Raw genomic sequence first — 22,673 nt, 5'->3', positions numbered from 1 at the left:
CTCCCATATTAGAAAGTAACTTCTTCTAAAATAAGAGCTGTTCCTGACTCATCTACCTTTCATAGTAATTAGAAGGTACTCAAAAAGAAGATAGGAAGAACGGAAGAAGTAGAAGGAAAAAAGAAAGAGGACAGAAATGGCAGAGGTGGACAGAAGAGATGGGCAACTGGAGTTAAGACCTAGACACAGTGACTAGAAATAAATTAGAGTCCATAGCTTGTTGGAGGAGAGAGGGAGAGAGGGAGAGAGGGAGAGAGGGAGAGAGGGAGAGAGGGAGGGAGGGAGGGAGGGAGGGAGGGAGGGAGGGAGGGAGGGAGGGAGGGAGGGAGGAAGTGAGGGGAGAGAGCAGAAGGAAGAGGGGCAAGGAGGGCACTGGGATAGGGAAATGAGAAGGGAGAAGGAGGGCGAGAGACACTTAGAGAGCAAAAGAAAAGCAAGTGCTGTGAATTTACACAAAATGACATGGCCCGAGAGCACAAACTGTCCCACAGAAGTGATTTAACTAGCACAGTCTTGAAAAACATAAAGGATTTGGGTAGGTACAGAGAAGTACACCATGCATGCCATGAATAAACAAAAATAAAGATTTAACAAAGCAGGACACATCTTAGAAAGACTAGGACCAGCAGAGCCTGAGTGGAGATTCTGGTCAAGTGAAACAATGGGAGGTAGCATGGGAAATACCTTTCTGCAAAGGGAATAGTGAAAGACTAGGTAGGAAATTATTCTGCAAACAAATCTTACTTGTAAAACAAAAACAAAAAACAAAAACCAAAAAAAATCTTACTTTCCTAAGATTAAAACAAAATGTTTATGTGCATTATTCCATACATAGGTGGGACATAAAAGTGAGACTAAGAGACATTGATAAGAGTGTGGTGGTTACAGGGAGGGGGGCACAAAGAAAACTAGATAGAAGGTGACAGAGGACAATCTGACTTTGGGTGATGGGTATGCAACATAATTGAACGACAAGATAACCTGGACATGTTATCTTTGAATATATGTATCCTGATTTATTGATGTCGCCCCATTAAAAAAATAATTTAAAAAAAAAGTTTATGGAGATAATAGCACGTATATGTATTTTTAAATTCTGTATATTGTTTTTTTTAGACAGTTTTATTTATTTATTTATTTTTATTTTTAACAGAGACAGAGAGTGAGTCAGAGAGAGGGATAGATAGGGACAGACAGACAGGAACGGAGAGAGATGAGAGGCATCAATCATCAGTTTTTCGAGGAGACACCTTAGTTGTTCATTGATTGCTTTCTCCTATGTGCCTTGACTGCGGGCCTTCAGCAAACTGAGAAACCCCTTGCTAGAGCCAGCGACTTTGGGTCCAAGCTGGTGAGCTTTTGCTCAAACCAGATGAGCCCGTGCTCAAGCTGGCAACCTCCGGGTCTCAAACCTGGGTCTTCCGCATCCCAGTCCGACGCTCTATCCACTGCACCACTGCCTGGTCAGGCCGCATATGTATTTTTAGCTTAATAAACCTAGAGGAAAATAAAAGCTAAGGCTACTGACTACTGAAGTGATCTACACATGAATGAAGAATTAGAAATCATTAAGAAAAACTTAAAAGTAGAAAAAAGACAATATCTTGTAAAAATAAGAACTCTAATAGCATCAAGGATTAGAAAAAGAAACATTACTTAGAACCCAGTAATTCTACTACTACTTATATATTTTAGAGCAGTGCTTTTTCCAAACTGAGGTAATTCAGGTGGCAGGTCATAGAATCTCTTACTGGGGTATCAGCAGCAATTTTAAATGAAAAAGAATAAAAAAGTAAGAGTGCATCACTACATACTAAGGTTTACTAAGGGTAAATACTGTCTCATGAAACTCCTGTTTCAGGTGTGTGTATATACATACCTGGTCACAATAAATTTCTGTGAGCCACAGTTATAAAAAATTTGAAAATGATAACTCTATTAAAAACTTTTGCCTTTGAGCACCTGAGCTATTCATAATATTGAAAACGAATGAACCAAAGCTATATGTAACAATAAAAAAAAAATTTAGCCCTGGCCGGTTGGCTCAGCGGTAGAGCGTCGGCCTAGCGTGCGGAGGACCCGGGTTCGATTCCCGGCCAGGGCACACAGGAGAAGCGCCCATTTGCTTCTCCACCCCTCCACCACGCTTTCCTCTCTGCCTCTCTCTTCCCCTCCCGCAGCTAAGGCTCCATTGGAGCAAAGATGGCCCGGGCGCTGGGGATGGCTCTGTGGCCTCTGCCCCAGGCGCTAGAGTGGCTCTGGTCGCAACATGGCAACGCCCCGGAGGGGCAGAGCATCGCCCCCTGGTGGGCAGAGCTTCGCCCCATGATGGGCGTGCCGGGTGGATCCCGGTCGGGTGCATGCGGGAGTCTGTCTGACTGTCTCTCCCTGTTTCCAGCTTCAGAAAAATGAAAAATGAAAAAAAAAAAAAAAAAAATTTAAATGCTTGAAAGAAAAAGACTAAGTCACAGATGAGCCCACATAGTATGACATCATTTTCATAAAATATAACAGACAACAGTAGATAATATTTAGAAATATAGTTTTTAACTTTTTTAAAATTTAAATTTTTTTTTTTATTTTAGTGAGGAGAGAGAGAGAGAGAAAGAGAGAACTGGGGGAGGAGCAGGATGCATCAACTCCCATATGTGCCTTGACCAGGCAAGCCCAGGGCTTCAAACTGGCAACCTCAGTGTTCCAGGTCGACGCTTCATCCACTGCGCCACTGCAGGTTAGGCTATTTTTTAGCTTTTTAAAGGAAATGATACATACAAAATTCAAAGCAGTGATTAGATTTAAAGTGAATAGGGGTGCGGTTGGATAAGACAACCACACAGCTTGTTCTTAAGTTGGGTAGTCACAATTCTTCTTTTATAAATAACACTTCATAGCAGCTATTTTTATCAGTGTCATAAAAAGTTTTAAAACATGCAATATCTGGCCCTGGCTTGTTGGCTCAGTGGTAGAGCGACGGCCCGGCGTGTGGATGTCCCAGGTTTGATTCCAGGTAAGGGCACACAGGAAAAGCGACCATCTGCTTCTCCACCCCTCCCCCTTCCCTTCTCTCTCTCTCTCTCTCTCTCTCTCTCTCTCCTCCTCCTCCTCCTCCTCCTCCTCCCGCAACCATGGCTCAATTGGAGCAAACTGGCCCCAAACACTGAGGATGGCTCTGTGGCCTCTGCCTCAGGCACTAAGAAAAGCTCAGTTGCAGAGCAACGGAGCAACACCCCAGATGGGCTGTAGGGGGCTTGCCAGGTGGACCCAGTCAGGGTACAAATGGAAATCTGTCTCTGCCTCCCTGCCTCTCAAAAAAAAAAAAAAGAATGCAATATCTATTTAGTCAGGGCACTGACTTCTTTTCCCTTAGATTGGCTAATAAAAAATGACAACAGTCAACACAACCATAGCTGTCCAGTGAGACTAAATCAAAACTATACATTTTTTTTTGCAGATCAGCAAAAAATATATCTTTTGGCATGCCACAGAATTGTAGTGATTAGTTTATGTGTGCCCTGGGATGAAAAAGGTTGAAAATCACTGTTTCATAGCACATATGCTACACAAATTATTTTGGATGTAATTGAGTCTTTCTAAATTGTACTTGCATCACACATGAATGACATGTGCCAGAGCTGGCATGCTGGCAGTAAGGAAAACAAGAGAAAAGACAGAGCTGTAATAATGGAAAATAGTCATTGAGCATTTAATTCTATTTTCCATGATTTCACTCATTAACTCTCAACCCCAACTATACATATAGACACACACATAGATCCACATTTCCCATTTCTAGATTAGACACTCATTGTTAAGAAAAGGTGAGAAAGTTGCCTGAGTTTACAAAACTAAAACTTACTATAAATCAGAATTTAAACCCACAACTATCCTGTCTTCAAAGCCCATGTTCTCCTCATTACCTACACAAATAAACTGGTAACTATGTAAAAACGTTTAGTCATAACTGCTCAAAAGCACCTAGGATATCTCCTAGTCTGACTCCTAATTTTTCAGATAGGAAATTCTAAGAGACTAGGCCATTAGCCCTAAACACCCTGTGACTTAAGCAGTTCTCAAACTTTTTGATCTTAGGATACTTCACACTTTTAAACAGCCCCAGAGGCCCCACAAACACTTTTTATTTATATGGGGTATATCTATCACTAATTATCATAATAGAGATTAAGAAATTTACAAATAATTTATTAATAAACCCATTATGTTAAATTTTTTGTAAAAATGACAATTTTTAAAAGTAAAATAATAATGAAAAGTGTTATTAATTCACATTTTTTGCATGTCTTTAAATTATGGCTTAATAGAAGATTGTTGCATTCTACTATCTACTTTTACATTCAATCTAATGGGTTATATTATTTAGATTAAAATATTTTTAAAAATCTACCCTCAAACAGATCTGCAGTTATAAAAGGAGGACTTCACTCACTCCCTGAAAAGGTCTCCTAGGCTCCCATGTCCTCAGGCAGGACATTAAGGATTGCTGCTCTCAAGGTTATATCCTTCCTGGCCCTGGCCGGTTGGCTCAGCGGCAGAGCGTCGGCCTGGCGTGCGGGGGACTCGGGTTCGATTCCCGGCCAGGGCACATAGGGGAAGCGCCCATTTGCTTCTCCACCGCCCCCCTTCCTCTCTGTCTCTTCTCTTCCTCTCCCGCAGCCGAGGCTCCATTGGAGCAAAGATGGCCCGGGCGCTGGGGATGGCTCCTTGGCCTCTGCCCCAGGCACTAGAGTGGCTCTGGTCGTGGCAGAGCCACTCCTCGGAGGGGCAGAGCATCGCCCCCTGGTGGGCAGAGCGTGGCCCCTGGTGGGCGTGCCAGGTGGATCCTGGTTGGGCGCATGCGGGAGTCTGTCTCTCTCTCCCCGTTTCCAGCTTCAGAAAAAAAAAAAAAAAAAAAAGGTTATATCCTTCCTAAGGCCCTGAACAAACTACAGTGTACACGAAAGTACTGACTTAACAGACACTATTTAGGAAATCTAAAAAATCTAATTTATACTGGCACTTCCCCAAGCTAGAATTCCCCCAGATATATCTGAAATCCAATCCAAATGTATATGAGGCCCAAACTCAGCCCATTTTTCTCACGAGTGTTTATAAACGGAAAACAGTTCTAGCAGAAAATCAGTCCAGACTGCTGCAGCCCACTACAACAGAAACCAGAACAGCTGCACATCAGCACAAGCCAAGGAAGTTAGACAAGAGGTGGCAGTTTCTGTAAAGTACAGAACAGTAAATATTTCAGGCCTACGGCCTATACGGTTTCTAGTCAAATACTCAACATTTGTAACACGAAAGCAGTCACACAATATATACGAATAAATGGAAGTGGCTGTGTTTCAATTAAACTTTATTTTCAGAAACAGGTCAGGGATGTTAGGCTGAACCCTGACTTAACTAAACAGATCGGTTCAAAACTGTGGTAGCTAAAACATAGGCACTACATATGATTCTCTAAAATCACATTTGTTTCTTATTTAGCACTGAATTGTCCTCAAACATAAATTTGTAGGGTAATATCTCCTACTCTAAGATATCTCTGTAATACCATATTAGAGTAATGCACTTTCCTCTCATTGCAGAAGATGCTTAAGTAACTAAAAGTTACTCAAACACCTAAAAAACAAACATTTAAGAACTGACAATGTATTCCAATACAGTGGCAAAATACTCCAGAGTAATAACTATAATAGTCAATAAAATAAAATACTTAAACCAATTTATCATTTTTGTTCCTTCTACTCAATTTATAATTATATATTTATATTCCTTCTGAGTACAGAAAGTTATTAAATAAAATACAAAAACATAAACCATAAAGAAATAAATTTTACTACATTATTTGAAACGTAAAATTTCCTCAGAAGACAAATGACATAAACCTCCAGAAATAGATAAGCCACAAATTGGCAGAAGACATCTGTAAACTATGTATCTAGTAAATGACTAAGACCAAGAATATATAAAGATCTACCACAAAACAGCAAGAAATTGAAAATTAATATTACAGTAGTACAGCATTTAAAATTCATCCAATTTGCAGATTTTAAAACTCCAGCCATACCAAGTCTTGAGATAAAATGGACCAATGATAACTTATTGCTGGTGAGAATGTAAACTGATATACAACTTTGGAAAAAAATATCATTTTCTTATAATGTTCAACATCTGCATCTTAAAAGTCAGCAATTACATTTCCAGGAATATAGAAAGAGAGAAACTTATGAATATATACAAAATATATCAAAAATGCTCATCAACTAGGGAATGAGTAAAGTCATAAAATGGAATACAATACAAATAAGAAGATTAACACACCTACATGGGTCAATATGAATGAATCTCAAACAATAAGTAAAAAGCAGAAAAATGCTTTAATATATTAAGTATAAACAAAAAACAGTATTCTTTATTGTTCAGAATTTTTTAATATATATGTGTATGTGTTATTAAAAATGTATTTGTAAGAAATAGAAATAATAAACACACCAAATTCGGGTTAGTGGGGAAGAAGGGGGGATAAGAATGGCAGACAACCCAACTGGGATGGGGAAGCCAACTTCATAAACAGCAGCAGGTCTATTATTCCTTACACCTTTATGTATGTCCAGAATATTTCAATAAAAATTTTACGCAAACCAAAAAAAGCTCACAGACATAGACTACAGTATGAGGATTATAAGAGGGGAAAAGGGGGGAGGGGAGGTAAAAGTGAGTATGGGGGGATAGATGGTGATGGAAGGAGACTTGACTTGGGGGGGTGAACGCACAATGCAATATACAGATGGTGTGTTACAGAACTGTACACCTGGACTGTATATATAACTTTATTAACCAATATCAGCCCAATAAATTCAATAAAATTTTTTTTTAAAAATTAAACATAAATTTAAAAAAACTGTGACATAACTGAGAAATAGCTTTTAAGACATCCTCACTTCATAGTAAAAAAAACTGACATTCACAAAGCCACAAATTAAAAGCCCACTTAAAAGGAAAGAAAGAGAAATGAAAGGAAAAGGAAAAGGTAACAAAAACTAAATTAACAGGTCTTAGATGTTTAGAAACTGCAAATCATCAGTCAAAATACAAAAGAAAACCAAGAAAACGTTATACATAAATAACTTACAATGGCTTAAGCTTAAAAAGAAATAAAAAACAGATTAGTAGATTCTTCCAAACCAAATTTTTAACTGGCTGAAACATGACCATAGGGCAAACATCAGCTTAGTTTTATTCAACCACTTTACATACTGAAATAATTTCTCATCTTTGAATATACTGCGCCACCTTGTGTTCAAAAGCTTCAGATCACTATAAAATTCAGAGGACCATACCTGAAATCAGCTACTCGAAAATATGCTGTTTCATGAGGTTTTAAGTTAAGCACATAAAATACTGACATTTGAAAAAAAAACTTGTTTCTGAAGAAATTGGTAATACTTTATATTTCTTTGCAGTTATTACGTTTTAATTGTTCATTTCACTTATATAAAATAATCTGCCTTTTTCACCCTTGATTTTAAATACGTAAAATGTTTTTAAATGAAAACTCAAAATTATAAACATTTAAAATGCTAAAACACTTTCATGAAAAAGCTTACCTTTGAGTGCGTAATTGATAAGGTGTCTACCCACACACGCCAGCCACCCCACTCATATTTGACTGCATGGTACAGTAGGATTCTGAATATGGCATATACCATTTCTGTTATCTTTTGCTCCTCAGAATTCTTAGGATTAAAGTAGCAGAGAGAAAGCATCCATTCTTGCCACACAGAGCACTGTAGCAAGCTCCTGAAAATTTTAAGAGGATACTAGATTACTTAAATTATCTGAAAAGAATTCTAAAAAGTAAAATTTCATAACCAAATACAACAAAACATCCACCTTTATCTATGTATTCAAAACAATTAAAGAATGTGATACTGAAAACTCAATTTCATTATATGGTAGGTTACTTATATACCCTTAATGACAAAAGCATATGGAAAATTCACTTCACAGTATTTTTTAAGGCAAATTTTCTTAGAACAAATGGGCTTATTCAAAGCTGGACCTGAATAATGCAAATAAATACTTTCTTATATGCTCACCTTCTGTTTTCTCTACTGTTATTAAAAAGTTTAATCATGTCAGAAAGAAAGGCTCTGCGAACCTCCATGCTCTCTGGGCACTGCGGAGAATTTCGAAGTAGGGTGGCAATTACTTTTAGTATCTCTGTAAGACAATCCGTAAATTGGTAAAAATCCAGAACACTACAAAAATTTCATCATGGAAGATCATCAATATATGCAATTTGTCTCCTTTCCCTGATATAAATGTCAATTAAAAACGTCCTCCTTCATGTTATAAAAAAAAAATCATCTGCCAGAAAGAATGACAATCCATTCATTAGCAAAAATCCATAAACAAGAACTTTTTTTAAATTTCACTAATAGGATGTGTAAAAGTAAAGTTGAATTTTAAAAGTTATGTTATAATAAATCAAGTTAAATTATGAACAAATTAAATAGAAAAACTACTAACAATTCTCCATAATCTTTGCTAATTAAAGTTCATCTTTAAAAAAAATTATAATCATAAATCTCACAAAAAGAGAATAAATTCTCAACTTCAAAAATATTTATGGTATGCACATACACTTTTCATTACCATCATGAATTTTAAAAGATGCCGGGATCTTTTTTCTACTTTATTTTTTTATTTTTTATTTTTTTTTATTTTTCTGAAGTTGGAAACGGGGAAGCAGTCAGACAGACTCCCGCATGCGCCCGACCGGGATCCACCCGGCACGCCCACCAGGGGGCGATGCTCCGCCCATCTGGGGCATAGCTCCATTGCAACCAGAGCCATTCTAGCGCCTGAGGCAGAGGCCACAGAGCCATCCTCAGCGCCTGGGCCATCTTTGCTCCAATGGAGCCTTGGTTGCGGGAGGGGAAGAGAGAGACAGAGAGGAAGGAGAGGGGGAGGGGTGGAGAAGCAGATGGGCGCTTCTCCTGTGTGCCCTGGCTGGGGATCGAACCCGGGACTCCTGCACGCCAGGCCGACGCTCTACCACTAACCATCCGGCCAGGGCCTCTTTTTTCCACTTTAAAAGTACAGTGAGATACCAAAAAAAAAAGAAGCCCAAAGAAAATTAAAACTCATCAATACTGTGAACAAATATAATTACTACTATAACAGTCTTAAATATGATGCTTGTTTGTAGGTAACCCTTTTATTTATTTATTTATTTATTTATTCATTTTAGGGGGGGAGAGAGAAAGAAAGAGAGAGAGAGAGAAAGGGGAGGAGCAGGAAGCATCAACTCCCATATGTGCCTTGACCAGGTAAGCCAGGGTTTTGAACCGGCAACCTCAGTGTTTCCAGGTTGATGCTTTATCCACTACGCCACCACAGGTCAGGCTGTAGGTAACCCTTTTAAATTTTTATTGACTTTATTGGGGTGACAATGATGTCTAAATTTCTTATATTTCATTTTGAGAAAATTCTTTTGAGAATTTTAAAGAATAAAACTTATACTTTAAAATATATCCTTAAATACAGAACTTTGAAAAATTAAATATATATATATCAAATTTTACCCAATTAAAAATTTAGAAATTCTAAGCCAGCCTTTGCCAAGGTTTCTGGTGATTCTGAAGCAGTAAGCTCAAAACAGCAAATATGAAGATACTTTATTACATAATCGATGAAATTTGGGGAACAATTTAATTCTTTTAATTAAAACCCAAAATTTCTCTACAGAACAAAGATTACAATGACATTGATAATCAAGACAATGACAAAGATGATGAAGACAGGCACTTATTTGTGGGATATACTATTATGAGGCACTACTTTTAGAAGGAACAGGTATCAACACACTTAGTCCTTACACAGTGATAGCTATATACAATATATTATTATCCCCCTTTTAGAGCTAAGAAAACCAAGGCACACAGAAATTATGTAATTTACCCAAAATCACAAAACTATCAAGACATGTAGACAAGATTGGAAGCCAGGCAACTTACGTTTTTAAACACCATAGTATATTGCCTATCTTTTCAGAGATAGTATATTATACAGATAATATATTTTAAAATTCTTACTTCAGTAAATCATCTTTCCCTTAACCACATAAAATATATATAAATTATTTCCAAGATTTTCTCCCTGAAGGCTAAGAAAAATTAAACTTCAGAAACATGTGGTTTTAAAACTAGTTCTGAAATAGAGTACCACAAACATAAATACAACTCACAATACAAAAAGTAATTAAATTTCAAAACTCTACAAGCCAGTTATCTTGATGTCAATAATCTTGAAAAGCAAGAGGAAAAATATACACTTTGTACAAGTACTTAAGAATTCTAAATATCAAAAGAAAAAACTGTTAAGCAGACTAAGTTCATAAACAATAAAGTAGGTAGTTTTCAATTTCAAATTTGGTATTCTTAAATTGACAGTGATTTAAGATGAAAGCTATCTCCATGGTTCATGTAATTTAGCCTGACATCACTGAATAGTGCAATCAAAATTTTACTGAACATCTGCACATGCATTAAACCAAGATCTGATGCATATAATCCTTCAAAATATCTACATAAACATTTCCACATAACTGAAGGTCAATTTGAAGTTAAATTCAGCATCAAACACAAATAAAACTAATATTATATCACACCCTGTAATGAAATATTCTCCAATGTGTTTTCAACAATATCAACTTTAGGTTTTTCATGGCCTAAAAGTATAAAAAAAGGAGATACTGGGAGAAAGGGGTGAAGGTGCTCACTCAAAGGGTGAAAACGACCAGGTACAAGATGACTAACTTCTGAAGATGTAAAAACAATACTGTACTATATATGTGAAAGTTGCTAATAGTGTAGAGCTTAAAAGTTTATACCATACAAAAAATAATAACTATGAAGTGAAGGATATGGTAGCTAACCTTATTGTGACAAATATTTCACAATATATACATCCACCAAAACATTAGGGTGAACATCTGAAACTTACTCACCATCTCAATAAAGAAAAACAAAAATTTAAAGCATATTAAATACATACGAGGATTTTGTATCTTTACTGAAGAATCAGGATCTGGATGCTGTTTATGTATGACTTGAGTACAAATCTGTTCTATAAGAATCTACAAAAATAAAACAATAAATGACATTATCATAATCACTGTATTACCATCACCACTAGTGATGTTTAAGTATAACACTAATCAACACTAATTATACAACTCAACATTATCATGGCAAATATCTTCTGCACTATATTCAATGATTTCAACACTGGAACTCTAGTTTTACTTAATCATAAAATGAGACATCAACTAGTCAATACAATGAAGGAAATACTTAAAAAGAAGACTGGATGCTTAATAATTCACATATTAATAGATTTATTCATATGCAGCCACCTCTTGTTTATATAACTAATTTGAAAAGTGTACATCAAACCTAAGTGATGTTATTTCACTTAGACACTGCCAACTCAATTATACAGGTATTTTTATAAGAAACTAGTAAAACAGCCCTGGCCGGATGGCTCGGTTGATTACAGCATCACCCGGATACATCAGGGTTGCGCTTTGGTTCCCAGTTGGGACACATAAGGTAAAGGATTGATGTTTCTGTCTGTCCATATCTCTCTCTAAAATGAGTAAATATTTTTTTAAACAGAGAAACTAGTAAAATTAAATTCTGACGACATTCCTACCTCAAATAGGACATTATACATGGTCATCGTGATAAAATTGGTCTGAAGCATGAGTCTCTCGGCTAACAAAGAAAACAATCCATGTCCAAGCATGACTTCAGCTTTCCTTCTGTGGTGACAAAGAAAGAGTCAAATGCACAGCCTTATTATCCACTTGGCATGAGCGCTGACAGAGACACAAAAATGTTTTTCACATAACCAACAAATCCCAACTCAGTAACTCTCCTGATTTTCTTCAACCTAGAACTCATGAAGTCACAAAATCTTCAAGGAGAGAAATACAAAAACGAAAGCACAGCTAAAGTTAAAAAGACTACAAGACTGGCTATGCCACACACAGCAACAGTCTCCACCAAAATCTTCAGAGTAGTTATTTGTTAAGTAGTTGTTACTCTGTCAGTACTGAGCTAAGCTCTACTACGGTTGATAATCCAAAACTCAGTAAGTAGTTAGGTACAAAAACAAACCAGAGAAAAGACAAAAGAAATTAAGTCAATGATTACCATGAAGATAACAATACCAAAACTAAAGTTCCAAGCAAAAATTTAGAAACTGAAATATTACAAATTTTAATTTCTATACCTGAGTTTGTCAAAATTTTCCCCCAAATGGATGGATTGTAAATATTCTAGGTTTTGTGAGCCATATATGGTCTCTGTAGCAACAACTCTGACACTGCTGTTACAACACGAAAACTGCCAATAGATGACCAGCAAATAAAGTATTGTGACTGTGTGAGAATAAAACCTTATTTACAGTCAGGGATTCAACATAAAAACCACAGTTCACCAACACTTTTCTACCACCAAAATTGTTAATTTTCATAATAAAGCAATCCTGGTATAAAAATCAGTAAGAAAGATATGAATGTCTAATTCAGCTAAGAAAAGAAATTTAAGTTCTAGTTTTTAATTATGCTTATAGCAGAACACATAATGTGACAAACATCCGGTTAATATGGCAGTTTCATAGTGCAGATAAAGCGAATGATGATCAAGTCATGTGAATGAAGTCATCGTACTCAGAATTCAGTTTATACAAAATGTGTTCCAATAATAAACAAAAATAAATGGAGAAGTTAATTTTCATATGTGACAAAAAATATATTCCTACTCCCACTTTATTTTTTAAGTATAGAAATGAGATTAAATTTATATAGCATTGTATAAATAAAAATAAAGTAAAGAGAGACTACCTATTGTAAAATACATAAGTAATAGTTCTACAGTGCACTGCATATGTCATGCATACTCACTTTGGGGCCAGTTGCTTCAAAAAGTAGCCCATTGCCTTGAGAGCTTGCACTCTGATTCCTTCATTTGTTGATGCCAAAAGTTTATAGATGACGCTGAATTAAAATTAAGAATTACTGAGTACACTATTCAAAAGTAAAGATTTAAAATATACATGCACACATGTAAATTTTTTCATAGTCATATGATTATAAATCTAATTTCAAATAAGATGTGGGTAAATTTAATATACATGAACATTTTAGAATGTTGATCAACTATATGTTATCTTTAAAAAAACCCACTTTAAATATAAACACACATATAGATTAAAAGTAAGTGAATAAAGAAAAATATACCATTGCTAACGCTAATCGAAAGCAAAGTAGCTATATTAATTTCAGACAGAGTGGATTTCAAATTAAGCAAAATTATCAGGTATAAAGAAGGGAATTACATAACAATAAAAGTGGCAATTTGCAAGAAATGATAGTTTTTAATATGTGTGTGCCTAACAATAAAGTATAAAAGTATGTGAGGATAAACAGTTTAATTCACTATCATAGAGACTTTCACATCCCTTACTCAAAAGTGAACAGACCCCAGCAGGCAGCAGAAAATCAGTAAGGACATAGGTAAATTCAACAATACCATCAATCAGTTGGTTGTAACTGCTATCTACAGATTACTCCATCCAACCACAGCTGAATACACATTTTTCTCAAGCTCACATGGAACATTCACCAAGTAGACCACATTCAGGGCCACTGAACACACCTAAACAAATGTCAAAGTTAAAAATCATATAATGTGTGTAGCCCTGGACAGGCTCAGTGGTAGAGCGTCGGTCCAGCGTGTGGAAGTCCCGGGTTTGATTCCAGGTCAGGGCACACAGGAGAAGCGCCCATCTGCTCTCCCACCCCGCCCCCTCTCGTTTCTCTCGCTTCTCCTTCTCTCTCTCTCTCCCCCCTTCTACAGCAATGGCTCACTCAAGCAAGGCTGAGGATGGCATCAAGGACTCACCTCAGGCACTAAAAAGAGTTTGGTTGCCAAGCAACAGAGTAACAGCCCCAGATGGTCAGAGCATCACCCCATAGGGAGCTTGTTGGGTGGACCCCTGTCTGGAGACATGTGGGAGTCTGCCTCTCTGCCTCCCCATTTCTCACTTAATTAAAAAAAAGAAATCATATAATGTTTGCTCTCAGACCACAATGGAATTAAACCAGAAATCAACAACAGAAAGACAGTTGTGCCTTGGCCAGATAGCTCAGTTGGTTAGAGCATCATCGCAAAGCGCAGAGGTTGCTAGTTCAATCCCCAGTCAGGGCCCATACAGGAACAGACTGATGTTCCTGTCTCTCTCACTCTCCCTTCCTCTCTCTAAAATCAATAAAATAAGCATTTTCTTAAAAAAAAAAGAAAAAACAGTCACAAAATTCCAAAATACTTGGAGAGTAAACAACACATTTCTAAGTAACATGTAGGTTAAAGAAGAAATCTCAAGAAAAATTAAAACTATTTTCAAATAAATAAAAATGAAAATATTACATAAAAATCTATGCAGCAAAAGCTGTTCTTACAGGAAAATTTCTAGTACTGAAAGCATTTATTAAAAAAGAAGAAAGCACTAAAATCAATAATCCACCCTAGGCAAAAAGAAAAAGTGGCTAAAATTGATCCAAAGTAAGTAGAATAAATAATAAATAATACAATATAAGTCAACCCAGTTAAAAACAATAATCAATAGAGAATATTAACAAAACCAAAAGCTGGTTCTTTGAAAATAAAATCAATAAGATTCAAGCCACTCTAGGAATAAAAGAGAGAGGACACAATTCATTAATACCAGAAATAAAAGAGAGCTATCACTACAGATGCCATGGACATATAAAGGATGATAAAATACAATACTCTGAAACTCTATACCCACAAATTCTCCAACCAAATGAAAGAGACCAATTCTGTGAAAGATGCAATCTGCATAAACCTACAAAAGAAAAATTAGGTGATCTGAATAGGCTTATATTGGCTAAAGATACTGAATAATTAATAATGATCCCAAATGGAAAGAACCAAGCCAGATGTGTTCACTGTTGAATATGAACTCTACCAAATGTTTGAGGAAGAAATTAAACCAATTCTCTACAATGTCCTTCAAAGACTAGAAACAGAAGAAATACTTCCTAATCCTTTTTTTGAAGGACCATTACAAGAAAAAGACACTACAGGAAAACTACAGACCAGTATCTCTCAACAAATATTTAAAAAATATCCTCAAAATAATATTCAAATCCAAACAAAGTATTAAAAGAATTATATACCATGTACAAGTGAGACTTATCTCAGGTATGCAGGTTAGCTCAACATTCAAAAATCAATTAATGTATTGCATTACATAAGCAGATAAAAAAAATTACTGATCATATCAGTAGATGTAGAAAAAGCATTTGACAAAATCCAACACCCATTCATGTTAAAAACTCTAAACTAGAAACAAAGGTAAACTTTTGCAACTTAATAAAAACTATCTACAAAAAAACCCCTATAGCTAACATTATACTTAAAGGGAGAAACCTGAAACTTTTCCACTATCAGGTACAAGACATGAATGTCCGCCCTCACCACTCCTTGTTGACATAATACTAGAAGTTCTTGCTAATGCAGTATGGCAAGAAAAGGAAAAAGTGGTATACAGAATGTGAAGAAATATATAACACTGTCTTTGTTCACAGAAGACATATCGTCTATGAAGAAAATCAAGAAGTAGTAATCAAAAAATAACCTGGAACTAAAAAGCGATTATAGCAGGGTTACAGAATACAAAGTTAACATATTACAGTCACCTGCTTTCCTATATACCGACAAACAGTGAACAAATGTAATGTGAAATTCAAGCACAAAACCATTTATATTAGCAACCAAAACATAAAAGACATAGAGCTATATCAACCAAATATGTACAAGATCTTAATGAGGAAAACTACAAAATTGTTAAACAAAACCAAGGAACTAAATAAATGAAAGGAAAACACCCATGTTCATGGATAAGAAGACTCAATATTCTCAAGATCTCAGTTCTTCCAAACTGGTCTATAGATTCAATGTAATTCCAATCAAAACCCCAGTAAGTTATTTTGTGGATATAAACAAACCATTCTACAGTTTATAGGGAGCAGTGTTGCTTTCAGGTGGGCTGACTTAATTCATTCAGGATCAGTGTCCTTATAAAGAGACCAAAAAGCTCCCTCTCTTTCATTCTGGGCACACATAAAAAAGAGGTTATGTGGCGTCGGCCTGGTGTGCAAGGGGTCCCGGGTTCGATTCCCGGCCAGGGCACACAGGAGAGGCGCCCATCTGCTTCTCCACCCCTCCCCCTCTCCTTCCTCTCTGTCTCTCTCTTCCCCTCCCGCAGCGAGGCTCCATTGGGGCAAAGATGGCCCGGGCACTGGGGATGGCTCCTTGGCCTCTGCCCCAGGTGCTAGAGTGGCTCTGATCACAGCAGAGCGAGGCCCCGGAGGGGCAGAGCATCGCCCCCTGGTGGGCAGAGCGTCGCCCCCTGGTGGGCGTGCCGGGTGGATCCCGGTCGGGCGCATGCGGGAGTCTGTCTGACTGTCTCTCCCCATTTCCAGCTTCGGAAAAATACAAAAAAAAAAGAAGAGGTTATGTGAATAGTGAGAAAGTGACTATCTGAAATCCAAAGGCACTCACTAGACACCAATCCTGCCCTCACCTTGATCTGGGACTTCCAATCTCCAGAATTGTTGTTTAAGCCATCTGGTCTATAACTATTTTGTTATGGCAGCCCAAGTAGACTAATAAAATGAGGATTTGGGATTGAGGGTGGAGGAAGTATTATTATAAGTGGATGACAGAGATCTTCTCTTGGGTCACAATTGAATACCACTGTTCTAAACCTAAAGATAATACTGTTAAGCAATTTGATCTTAATTTATAATAGCTGTATAATAGCACTAATTATAAAAAACTGTGGAATGATTTGACTAATCTCTCCCCCAAAATTGAACACCAACAGTGCCTCTACAATAAAAAATTTCTTAAAAAAACAACACATGAAACAACAAGGCCTTTTATCTTAACTCATTTTCTAAGTTCCAGTAACACTTTTCATATCAAAAACTCTATCATCTCCCAACTAATCTCTGAAATTAAACATATTCAAAATCTTGATATATTAAACTCTTACCGTAACCCATTCCTTTGGTCAAAAGCTGGTATCATAGAGTTAGGATGTTCTGACATTAATGCAACAAGCAGCTGCAGGACATCCATTAGATTGTCATCCTAAAAATCATTTTAGAAAAAAAATTTTAAATAAGGAAAAACAATTTATTTGAACACTGAATACATCTGAAACAACATAAATTTCAACTTTAAAAAAAAACAAATAGACATATGTACATTATATACTTGTTTTAACAAATTGGCTCTTTACATACACAACCAAAAGTACTCATCACCAATAGTCAAATGATTTCTTCATAAAGAAAGAAAATGCCTTTCAGAAATATCAAGATTTCCTAATAAGTACTGGATATCTGACTTGAAAGGATTTTTTAAAGGAAGATCTATACATCAAGAAACTGGGAAGAAGGGGAACTATATTGTTCTCTTTTATTATAATAAGACATATTAGAGCCTTTAATATCTAATAGACATTGTGAATTCAGGAGTAGTGGTGGGGAAAACATCTTACGTACCATTTCCTAAAATTAACCCGAACCACTTTGTTCACTGAACACCTCTCAAGAATCTGGTTCAAAGACAACTTTTTTGGGAAAAGGTGACTAAATGGTTCTCATATATTATCTATTTTCAGTATTAAAGATATAGATAACAATGAATGTTTATTGAGTCAACATACTACTATATGTCATATAACTTGCTAACATTACAGAATAGCATAAGAGCATATATGAATTCTCAATTTTTTTTTTAATTTCAAGAATATCCTTCATAAATCTTTGCTGAATATTTCAGTATGTATGCATATCATTCGGCTCAACTTGGCCACCCAAAGAGGTAAAGGGAAGCCCAGCTAACTATCTCTGCTGCCCTGCATCTAGGTTTTCATTTGATTCTTTTGAACTTTTGTCTACAAACAGCTACCTGAGTACCTAATTCTCAATGCTCTAAGTAATAATCCAGGGCTGGGGCACTGAGACTTCGGAAAAGTGTTACTTGAAGGACCTGAAAGATCCCTGAATAGATTCAGAGAAAACAAGATCACTGTGATTTCCAGTTTCTCTTTTATGAAGTACTTTTGTCTCGTAGGGTTAATGAAAAAACAAAATCACATATAACAACAGGTTACTAGGAAGTGCAACTGAAAATCTTCAACTGTTAGAATGAATCAGGAAAATATAAAAATATACCAGACTACTCTAACTCAACAGTAAAAAGAAATCACAATCATCAATGTCTGAACCAAATTCTATCAAGAAACGTAATCTATTTTTCTACCACAATTAACAGAGTTGGGTCCAAATAATCTCTCTCATTTATTAATAATTAAAGAAGGTACTATCTCATACTGTAACAGATACTTATTAACTAATAAAATATGAATTATAACATAAGGTAATTATTTAAAATGTGTTCTTATATGAAATTTCAATTTCCAAAATTTACTTATTTAAAACATTTTAAATGAGATTCTTTAGTTAAGACTACATCTGGCACATATTATATTTTCCTAGGGCTAAAATAATAAAGAAAAAAACTCAGACATATCAACCTTCTTTCAATCACGTAATTTTAAATCCCATAACAAATGTGTTGTTTAACTTCACAGTATTTGAACATGCAAAATTAATAAGAATCCAATCACTTTTACTCATTTTGTTACCAGTATTTCCATTTGTTATACCAGGTTCTAGAAATACACTAAAAATACTCTTTGATATACTTTATAATTAGTTCAATCAGACCTAAATTCTAACACTTTTAAGCCTTTCAAGATACTTGTCTTTGTCCTCTTGTGGTAATAAAGGACATTTATGATATATGAAAGTTGCTAAGATTTAGTTCCAAGATACATTTACTCCCCATTATAGGTATAACATAAATAAAAGATTTGACTTTTTTACTTAAAAAAAAAAAAAAAAGCCTGGAATACAATTTCAGGAAATAAAAATCCCAAAATATAAAATTTGTTACCTCATGCATAGTGAGTAAGTAATTAAGAATGGCCTGTAGTTCATCTTCCTTTACTCCAGAATCCTTTAAAAGCATAAGACAAAAATTTTAAACTTGCATATTAAAAAATTTTAATGGGAATTATACACAGAGACTTGTCACATGGTCAGCTATTATAAATATAAAAAAATATAACAATCTAAATTTAAAACAAAAACTGAGACACACACTAAAGACATGCAGTATTCGAGACAGCAGAAGTCAAAAGAGGTCTGACATTCCTATCCTGTTTTCAGCACCTTATATAACACCTCTAGTAAAAATATAGAATCCTGGCCCTGGCCGGTTGGCTCAGTGGTAGAGTGTCAGCCTGGCGTGCAGAAGTCCCGGGTTCGATTCCCGGCCAGGGCACACAGGAGAAGCACCCATCTGCTTCTCCACCCCTCCCCCTCTCCTTCCTCTCTGTCTCTCTCTTCCCCTCCCGCAGCAGAGGCTCCATTGGAGCAAAGATGGCCCGGGCGCTGAGGATGGTTCCTTGGCCTCTGCCCCAGGCGCTAGAGTGGCTCTGGTCGCGGCAGAGCGACGCCCCAGAGCGGCAGAGCATTGCCCCCTGGTGGGCAGAGCGTCGCCCCTGGTGGGCGTGCCGGGCGGATCCTGGTCGGGTGCATGCGGGAGTCTGTCTGACTGTCTCTCTCCCCTGTTTCCAGCTTCAGAAAAATACAAAAAAAAAAAAAAAAAAAAAAAAAAAAAAAATATATATATATATATATATATATATATATAGAATCCTGAAGTAAGCAAAAATAGTAATTAATGATAAATAAGAGAGTCATACCCATGCCCATCACTTCTCTAAATTCAGAAGACCTTTTTTTTTTTTTTTTTTTTTTTAATCAAGTGAAAGGCAGAGTAGCAGAGAGACAGACTCCCATGTGTACCCTGGCCGGGATCCACCCAGCAGGCCCACTAGGGGGTGATGCTCTGCCCATCTGGGGCTGCTGCTCCACTGCTCGGCAACCAAGCCCTTTTCAGTGCCTAAAGTGAGGCCATGGAGCCATCCTAAGCACCCAGGGCCAATCTGCTCGAACCATTCAATCCATGGCTTGCCAGAGAGTAAGAGAGGGGGGAGGGATGGGTGAAGAAGCAGATGGGCACTGTTCCTATGTGCCCTGGCTAGAAATCAAACTCTGGACTTCCACATGTGAGGCTTATGCTCTACTACTGAGCCAACCAGGCAGGGCCAGAAGACAACTTTTCTATGTATTGTTTTCTATAAAATTTGGAGAATAAAATGAATAGTTTCTAAAGTTATCAAGTTAAAATGTTAGACACTAAAAATGAAGTAGTAATTTCACTGGTAAAACCACTGGACTTTTGAATGAACACAATATAGAAAATTTTCAACTTAGTCTATCAATTATTAGTCTAAAACAAAGCTGCAATCTCAAAAAAGAACAATAAAATATTAGTTAACAAAAACAAACTAAAACAGAAAAAACAGTCAATTTAAGAGATAAATTTTTTAATAAATGAAAATCACAGGAGCCCTGGTCAGTTGGCTCAGTGGTAGAGCATCAGCCTGGCATGTGGATGTCCCAGGTTTGATTCCTGGTCAGGGCACACAGAAGCACTCATCTGCTTCTCCACTCCCCCCCCCCCTCACTTCTCTCTCTCTCTATCTATTTATCTATCTATCTCTCTCTCTTCCCCTTCTGCAGTGATGGCTTGACTGGAGTGAGTTGGCCCTAGGCACTGATGATGGCTTCATGGCCACCGCCTCAGGTGCTAAGAAGACCTCAGTTGCTGAGCAACAGAGCAACAACACAGATGGGCAGAGCATTGCCCCCTAGTAGGCTTGCCAAGTGTGCATGTGGAAGTCTGTCTCTGCATCCCCTCCTCACACTGAATTTAAGGAAGAAAATAATGTATCTGAGTTTGCAATATATACTGAAAGTCAAATCAAGTTACCATAATATTATGTAACAGGTAATCAAGTCCTAAATTGTAAAGAATAAGAAATATAATGATATAGAAAAATAATGAAATATTGACAAATATACATTTATATATTTTTATCTTAAAACTAACACACCTTCCTTAAAAATAATAATAAATTTATACTCTATAGTAGAATGAAATGAGGCAAAATATAACCATTTCTAAAGGCTGACATGCCTACCTCGTATATTTATAACAGGAAAATCATTCTTCAAAATCTGAATGTCAAGTATAAGGAACTCCCTAAAATTAAAACCTTCTTGAGCAGTTTTTGACTACTGCATCAAGCAGTGCCAGGGACAGAAGAGAAATAGTAAATGTTTGCTGAAAGAATGAATACACTTGAACTCCTACAGAAATTCCTATAACATATATTATAATTATCAACCCTCAATTCGGCAATAATGTATATCCTATATGCCTAAGAAAGATGAACAAAAAACAAATATGGAAATGAATACCTTTCAAAGTATTTTCCAGTGTCTAACCCTAGTAACAGAGCAAATACAAGATCGTATTTTATCTGAAATTACAAGTTGTAATACACATACATACATGGTATAGGATAAGAAAGATGAACTCACCCTCATTACTAATTGCTTAATGAACATCAATAAAAATGCTCTTAGAGAAAGTATTTCTTTTTGATTAGGTCGTGGTCCATCTTTAAAGAAAAAATAATAATATATATATACAACTTAGTATTTCAAAGACCACAAAGGTAAGTATAAAATTCACATTTCCAATAGTTTTTCCAATTATCTATAAGAAACATAAAAGTCAGCCTCCTGAAGAGTTTTATGCCCCTAGAGAGATAAGCATTCAATCTCTTACGCAATTGTATATATAATGCACCAAATGCATAAATTGGGTTATGCTGAAATTAGCATGAAGAGGTTTGTTTTTAAATAATGTCAAAGGAATTTCAAAACATAAAACAGATAACAAATTTGTATTTAATAGTAATAAACACTTGTTTTGTTTTAAAAGATTCTCAGAATGATACTAAGGCAATGTAAGTTTATAATAAAAGAAAGCAAAGGAAAACTCAAACATATGTAAATTTACTAGGAAAAATAACTTTTTCTCTACTGCTACCATTGCTGTAGCTAATATAAAAATCTCAAAAACACAACAACATAGTATCATTCACGAAGAAGTGAAACATTATGTTGACTACCTCTGACATCTCTTCTTCTTGCGCAAGTCCTTGGTCACACATGGCTCACATTAAAGTCAATTTTCATGTCTCAAACATATAATTCCCAGAAAGCTTTTGAAACCAAACACCCATTGTTCTAAGATCCTAAGTGAGTACCTGTTTTCTGCAATTTTTTCCCACTAATCATTATTTACAAATAGTTCCTAGACCACCAAAGCATAGGACCACCATGACCTTGAACAGATCAATTAAAAGAGGAAGAAAATTATTTAAAATTTCTTCCACATGACAATTCCTAGACAAAGAATAGGTTACAGGGTTATAACAGAATCATAACGTTTGTCCAGCTCTCTCACTTGGAGTCTGAGGTTTTCCCAAGGTCACCAATCAGTTATAAC

The 22,673-nt window shown here is 36.2% G+C and overlaps 1 protein-coding gene across 6 annotated transcripts in view; it reads right to left on the bottom strand.

Moving 5' to 3' along the window:
• The window catches only part of LRBA (LPS responsive beige-like anchor protein), a 634,310-nt gene that overhangs the window by 501,274 nt on the left and 110,363 nt on the right, over window positions 1-22,673 (bottom strand). For all 6 annotated transcript variants that reach the window (XM_066280997.1, XM_066281009.1, XM_066281017.1 and 3 more), the window contains exons 15-22: window positions 21,698-21,777; window positions 19,137-19,199; window positions 17,164-17,261; window positions 12,983-13,075; window positions 11,728-11,836; window positions 11,068-11,149; window positions 8,106-8,229; window positions 7,614-7,806 (exon numbers count right to left, since the gene is read on the bottom strand). In XM_066280997.1, the coding sequence (XP_066137094.1) occupies window positions 7,614-7,806; window positions 8,106-8,229; window positions 11,068-11,149; window positions 11,728-11,836; window positions 12,983-13,075; window positions 17,164-17,261; window positions 19,137-19,199; window positions 21,698-21,777 (842 nt within the window). The remainder of the gene's footprint in view (window positions 1-7,613; window positions 7,807-8,105; window positions 8,230-11,067; window positions 11,150-11,727; window positions 11,837-12,982; window positions 13,076-17,163; window positions 17,262-19,136; window positions 19,200-21,697; window positions 21,778-22,673) is intronic.

The sequence above is a fragment of the Saccopteryx bilineata genome, chromosome 1 (genome assembly GCF_036850765.1).
Source record: "Saccopteryx bilineata isolate mSacBil1 chromosome 1, mSacBil1_pri_phased_curated, whole genome shotgun sequence".
In the NCBI taxonomy this organism is placed as follows: Eukaryota; Metazoa; Chordata; class Mammalia; order Chiroptera; family Emballonuridae; genus Saccopteryx; species Saccopteryx bilineata.
This window is presented reverse-complemented; position numbering and strand designations above follow the sequence as displayed.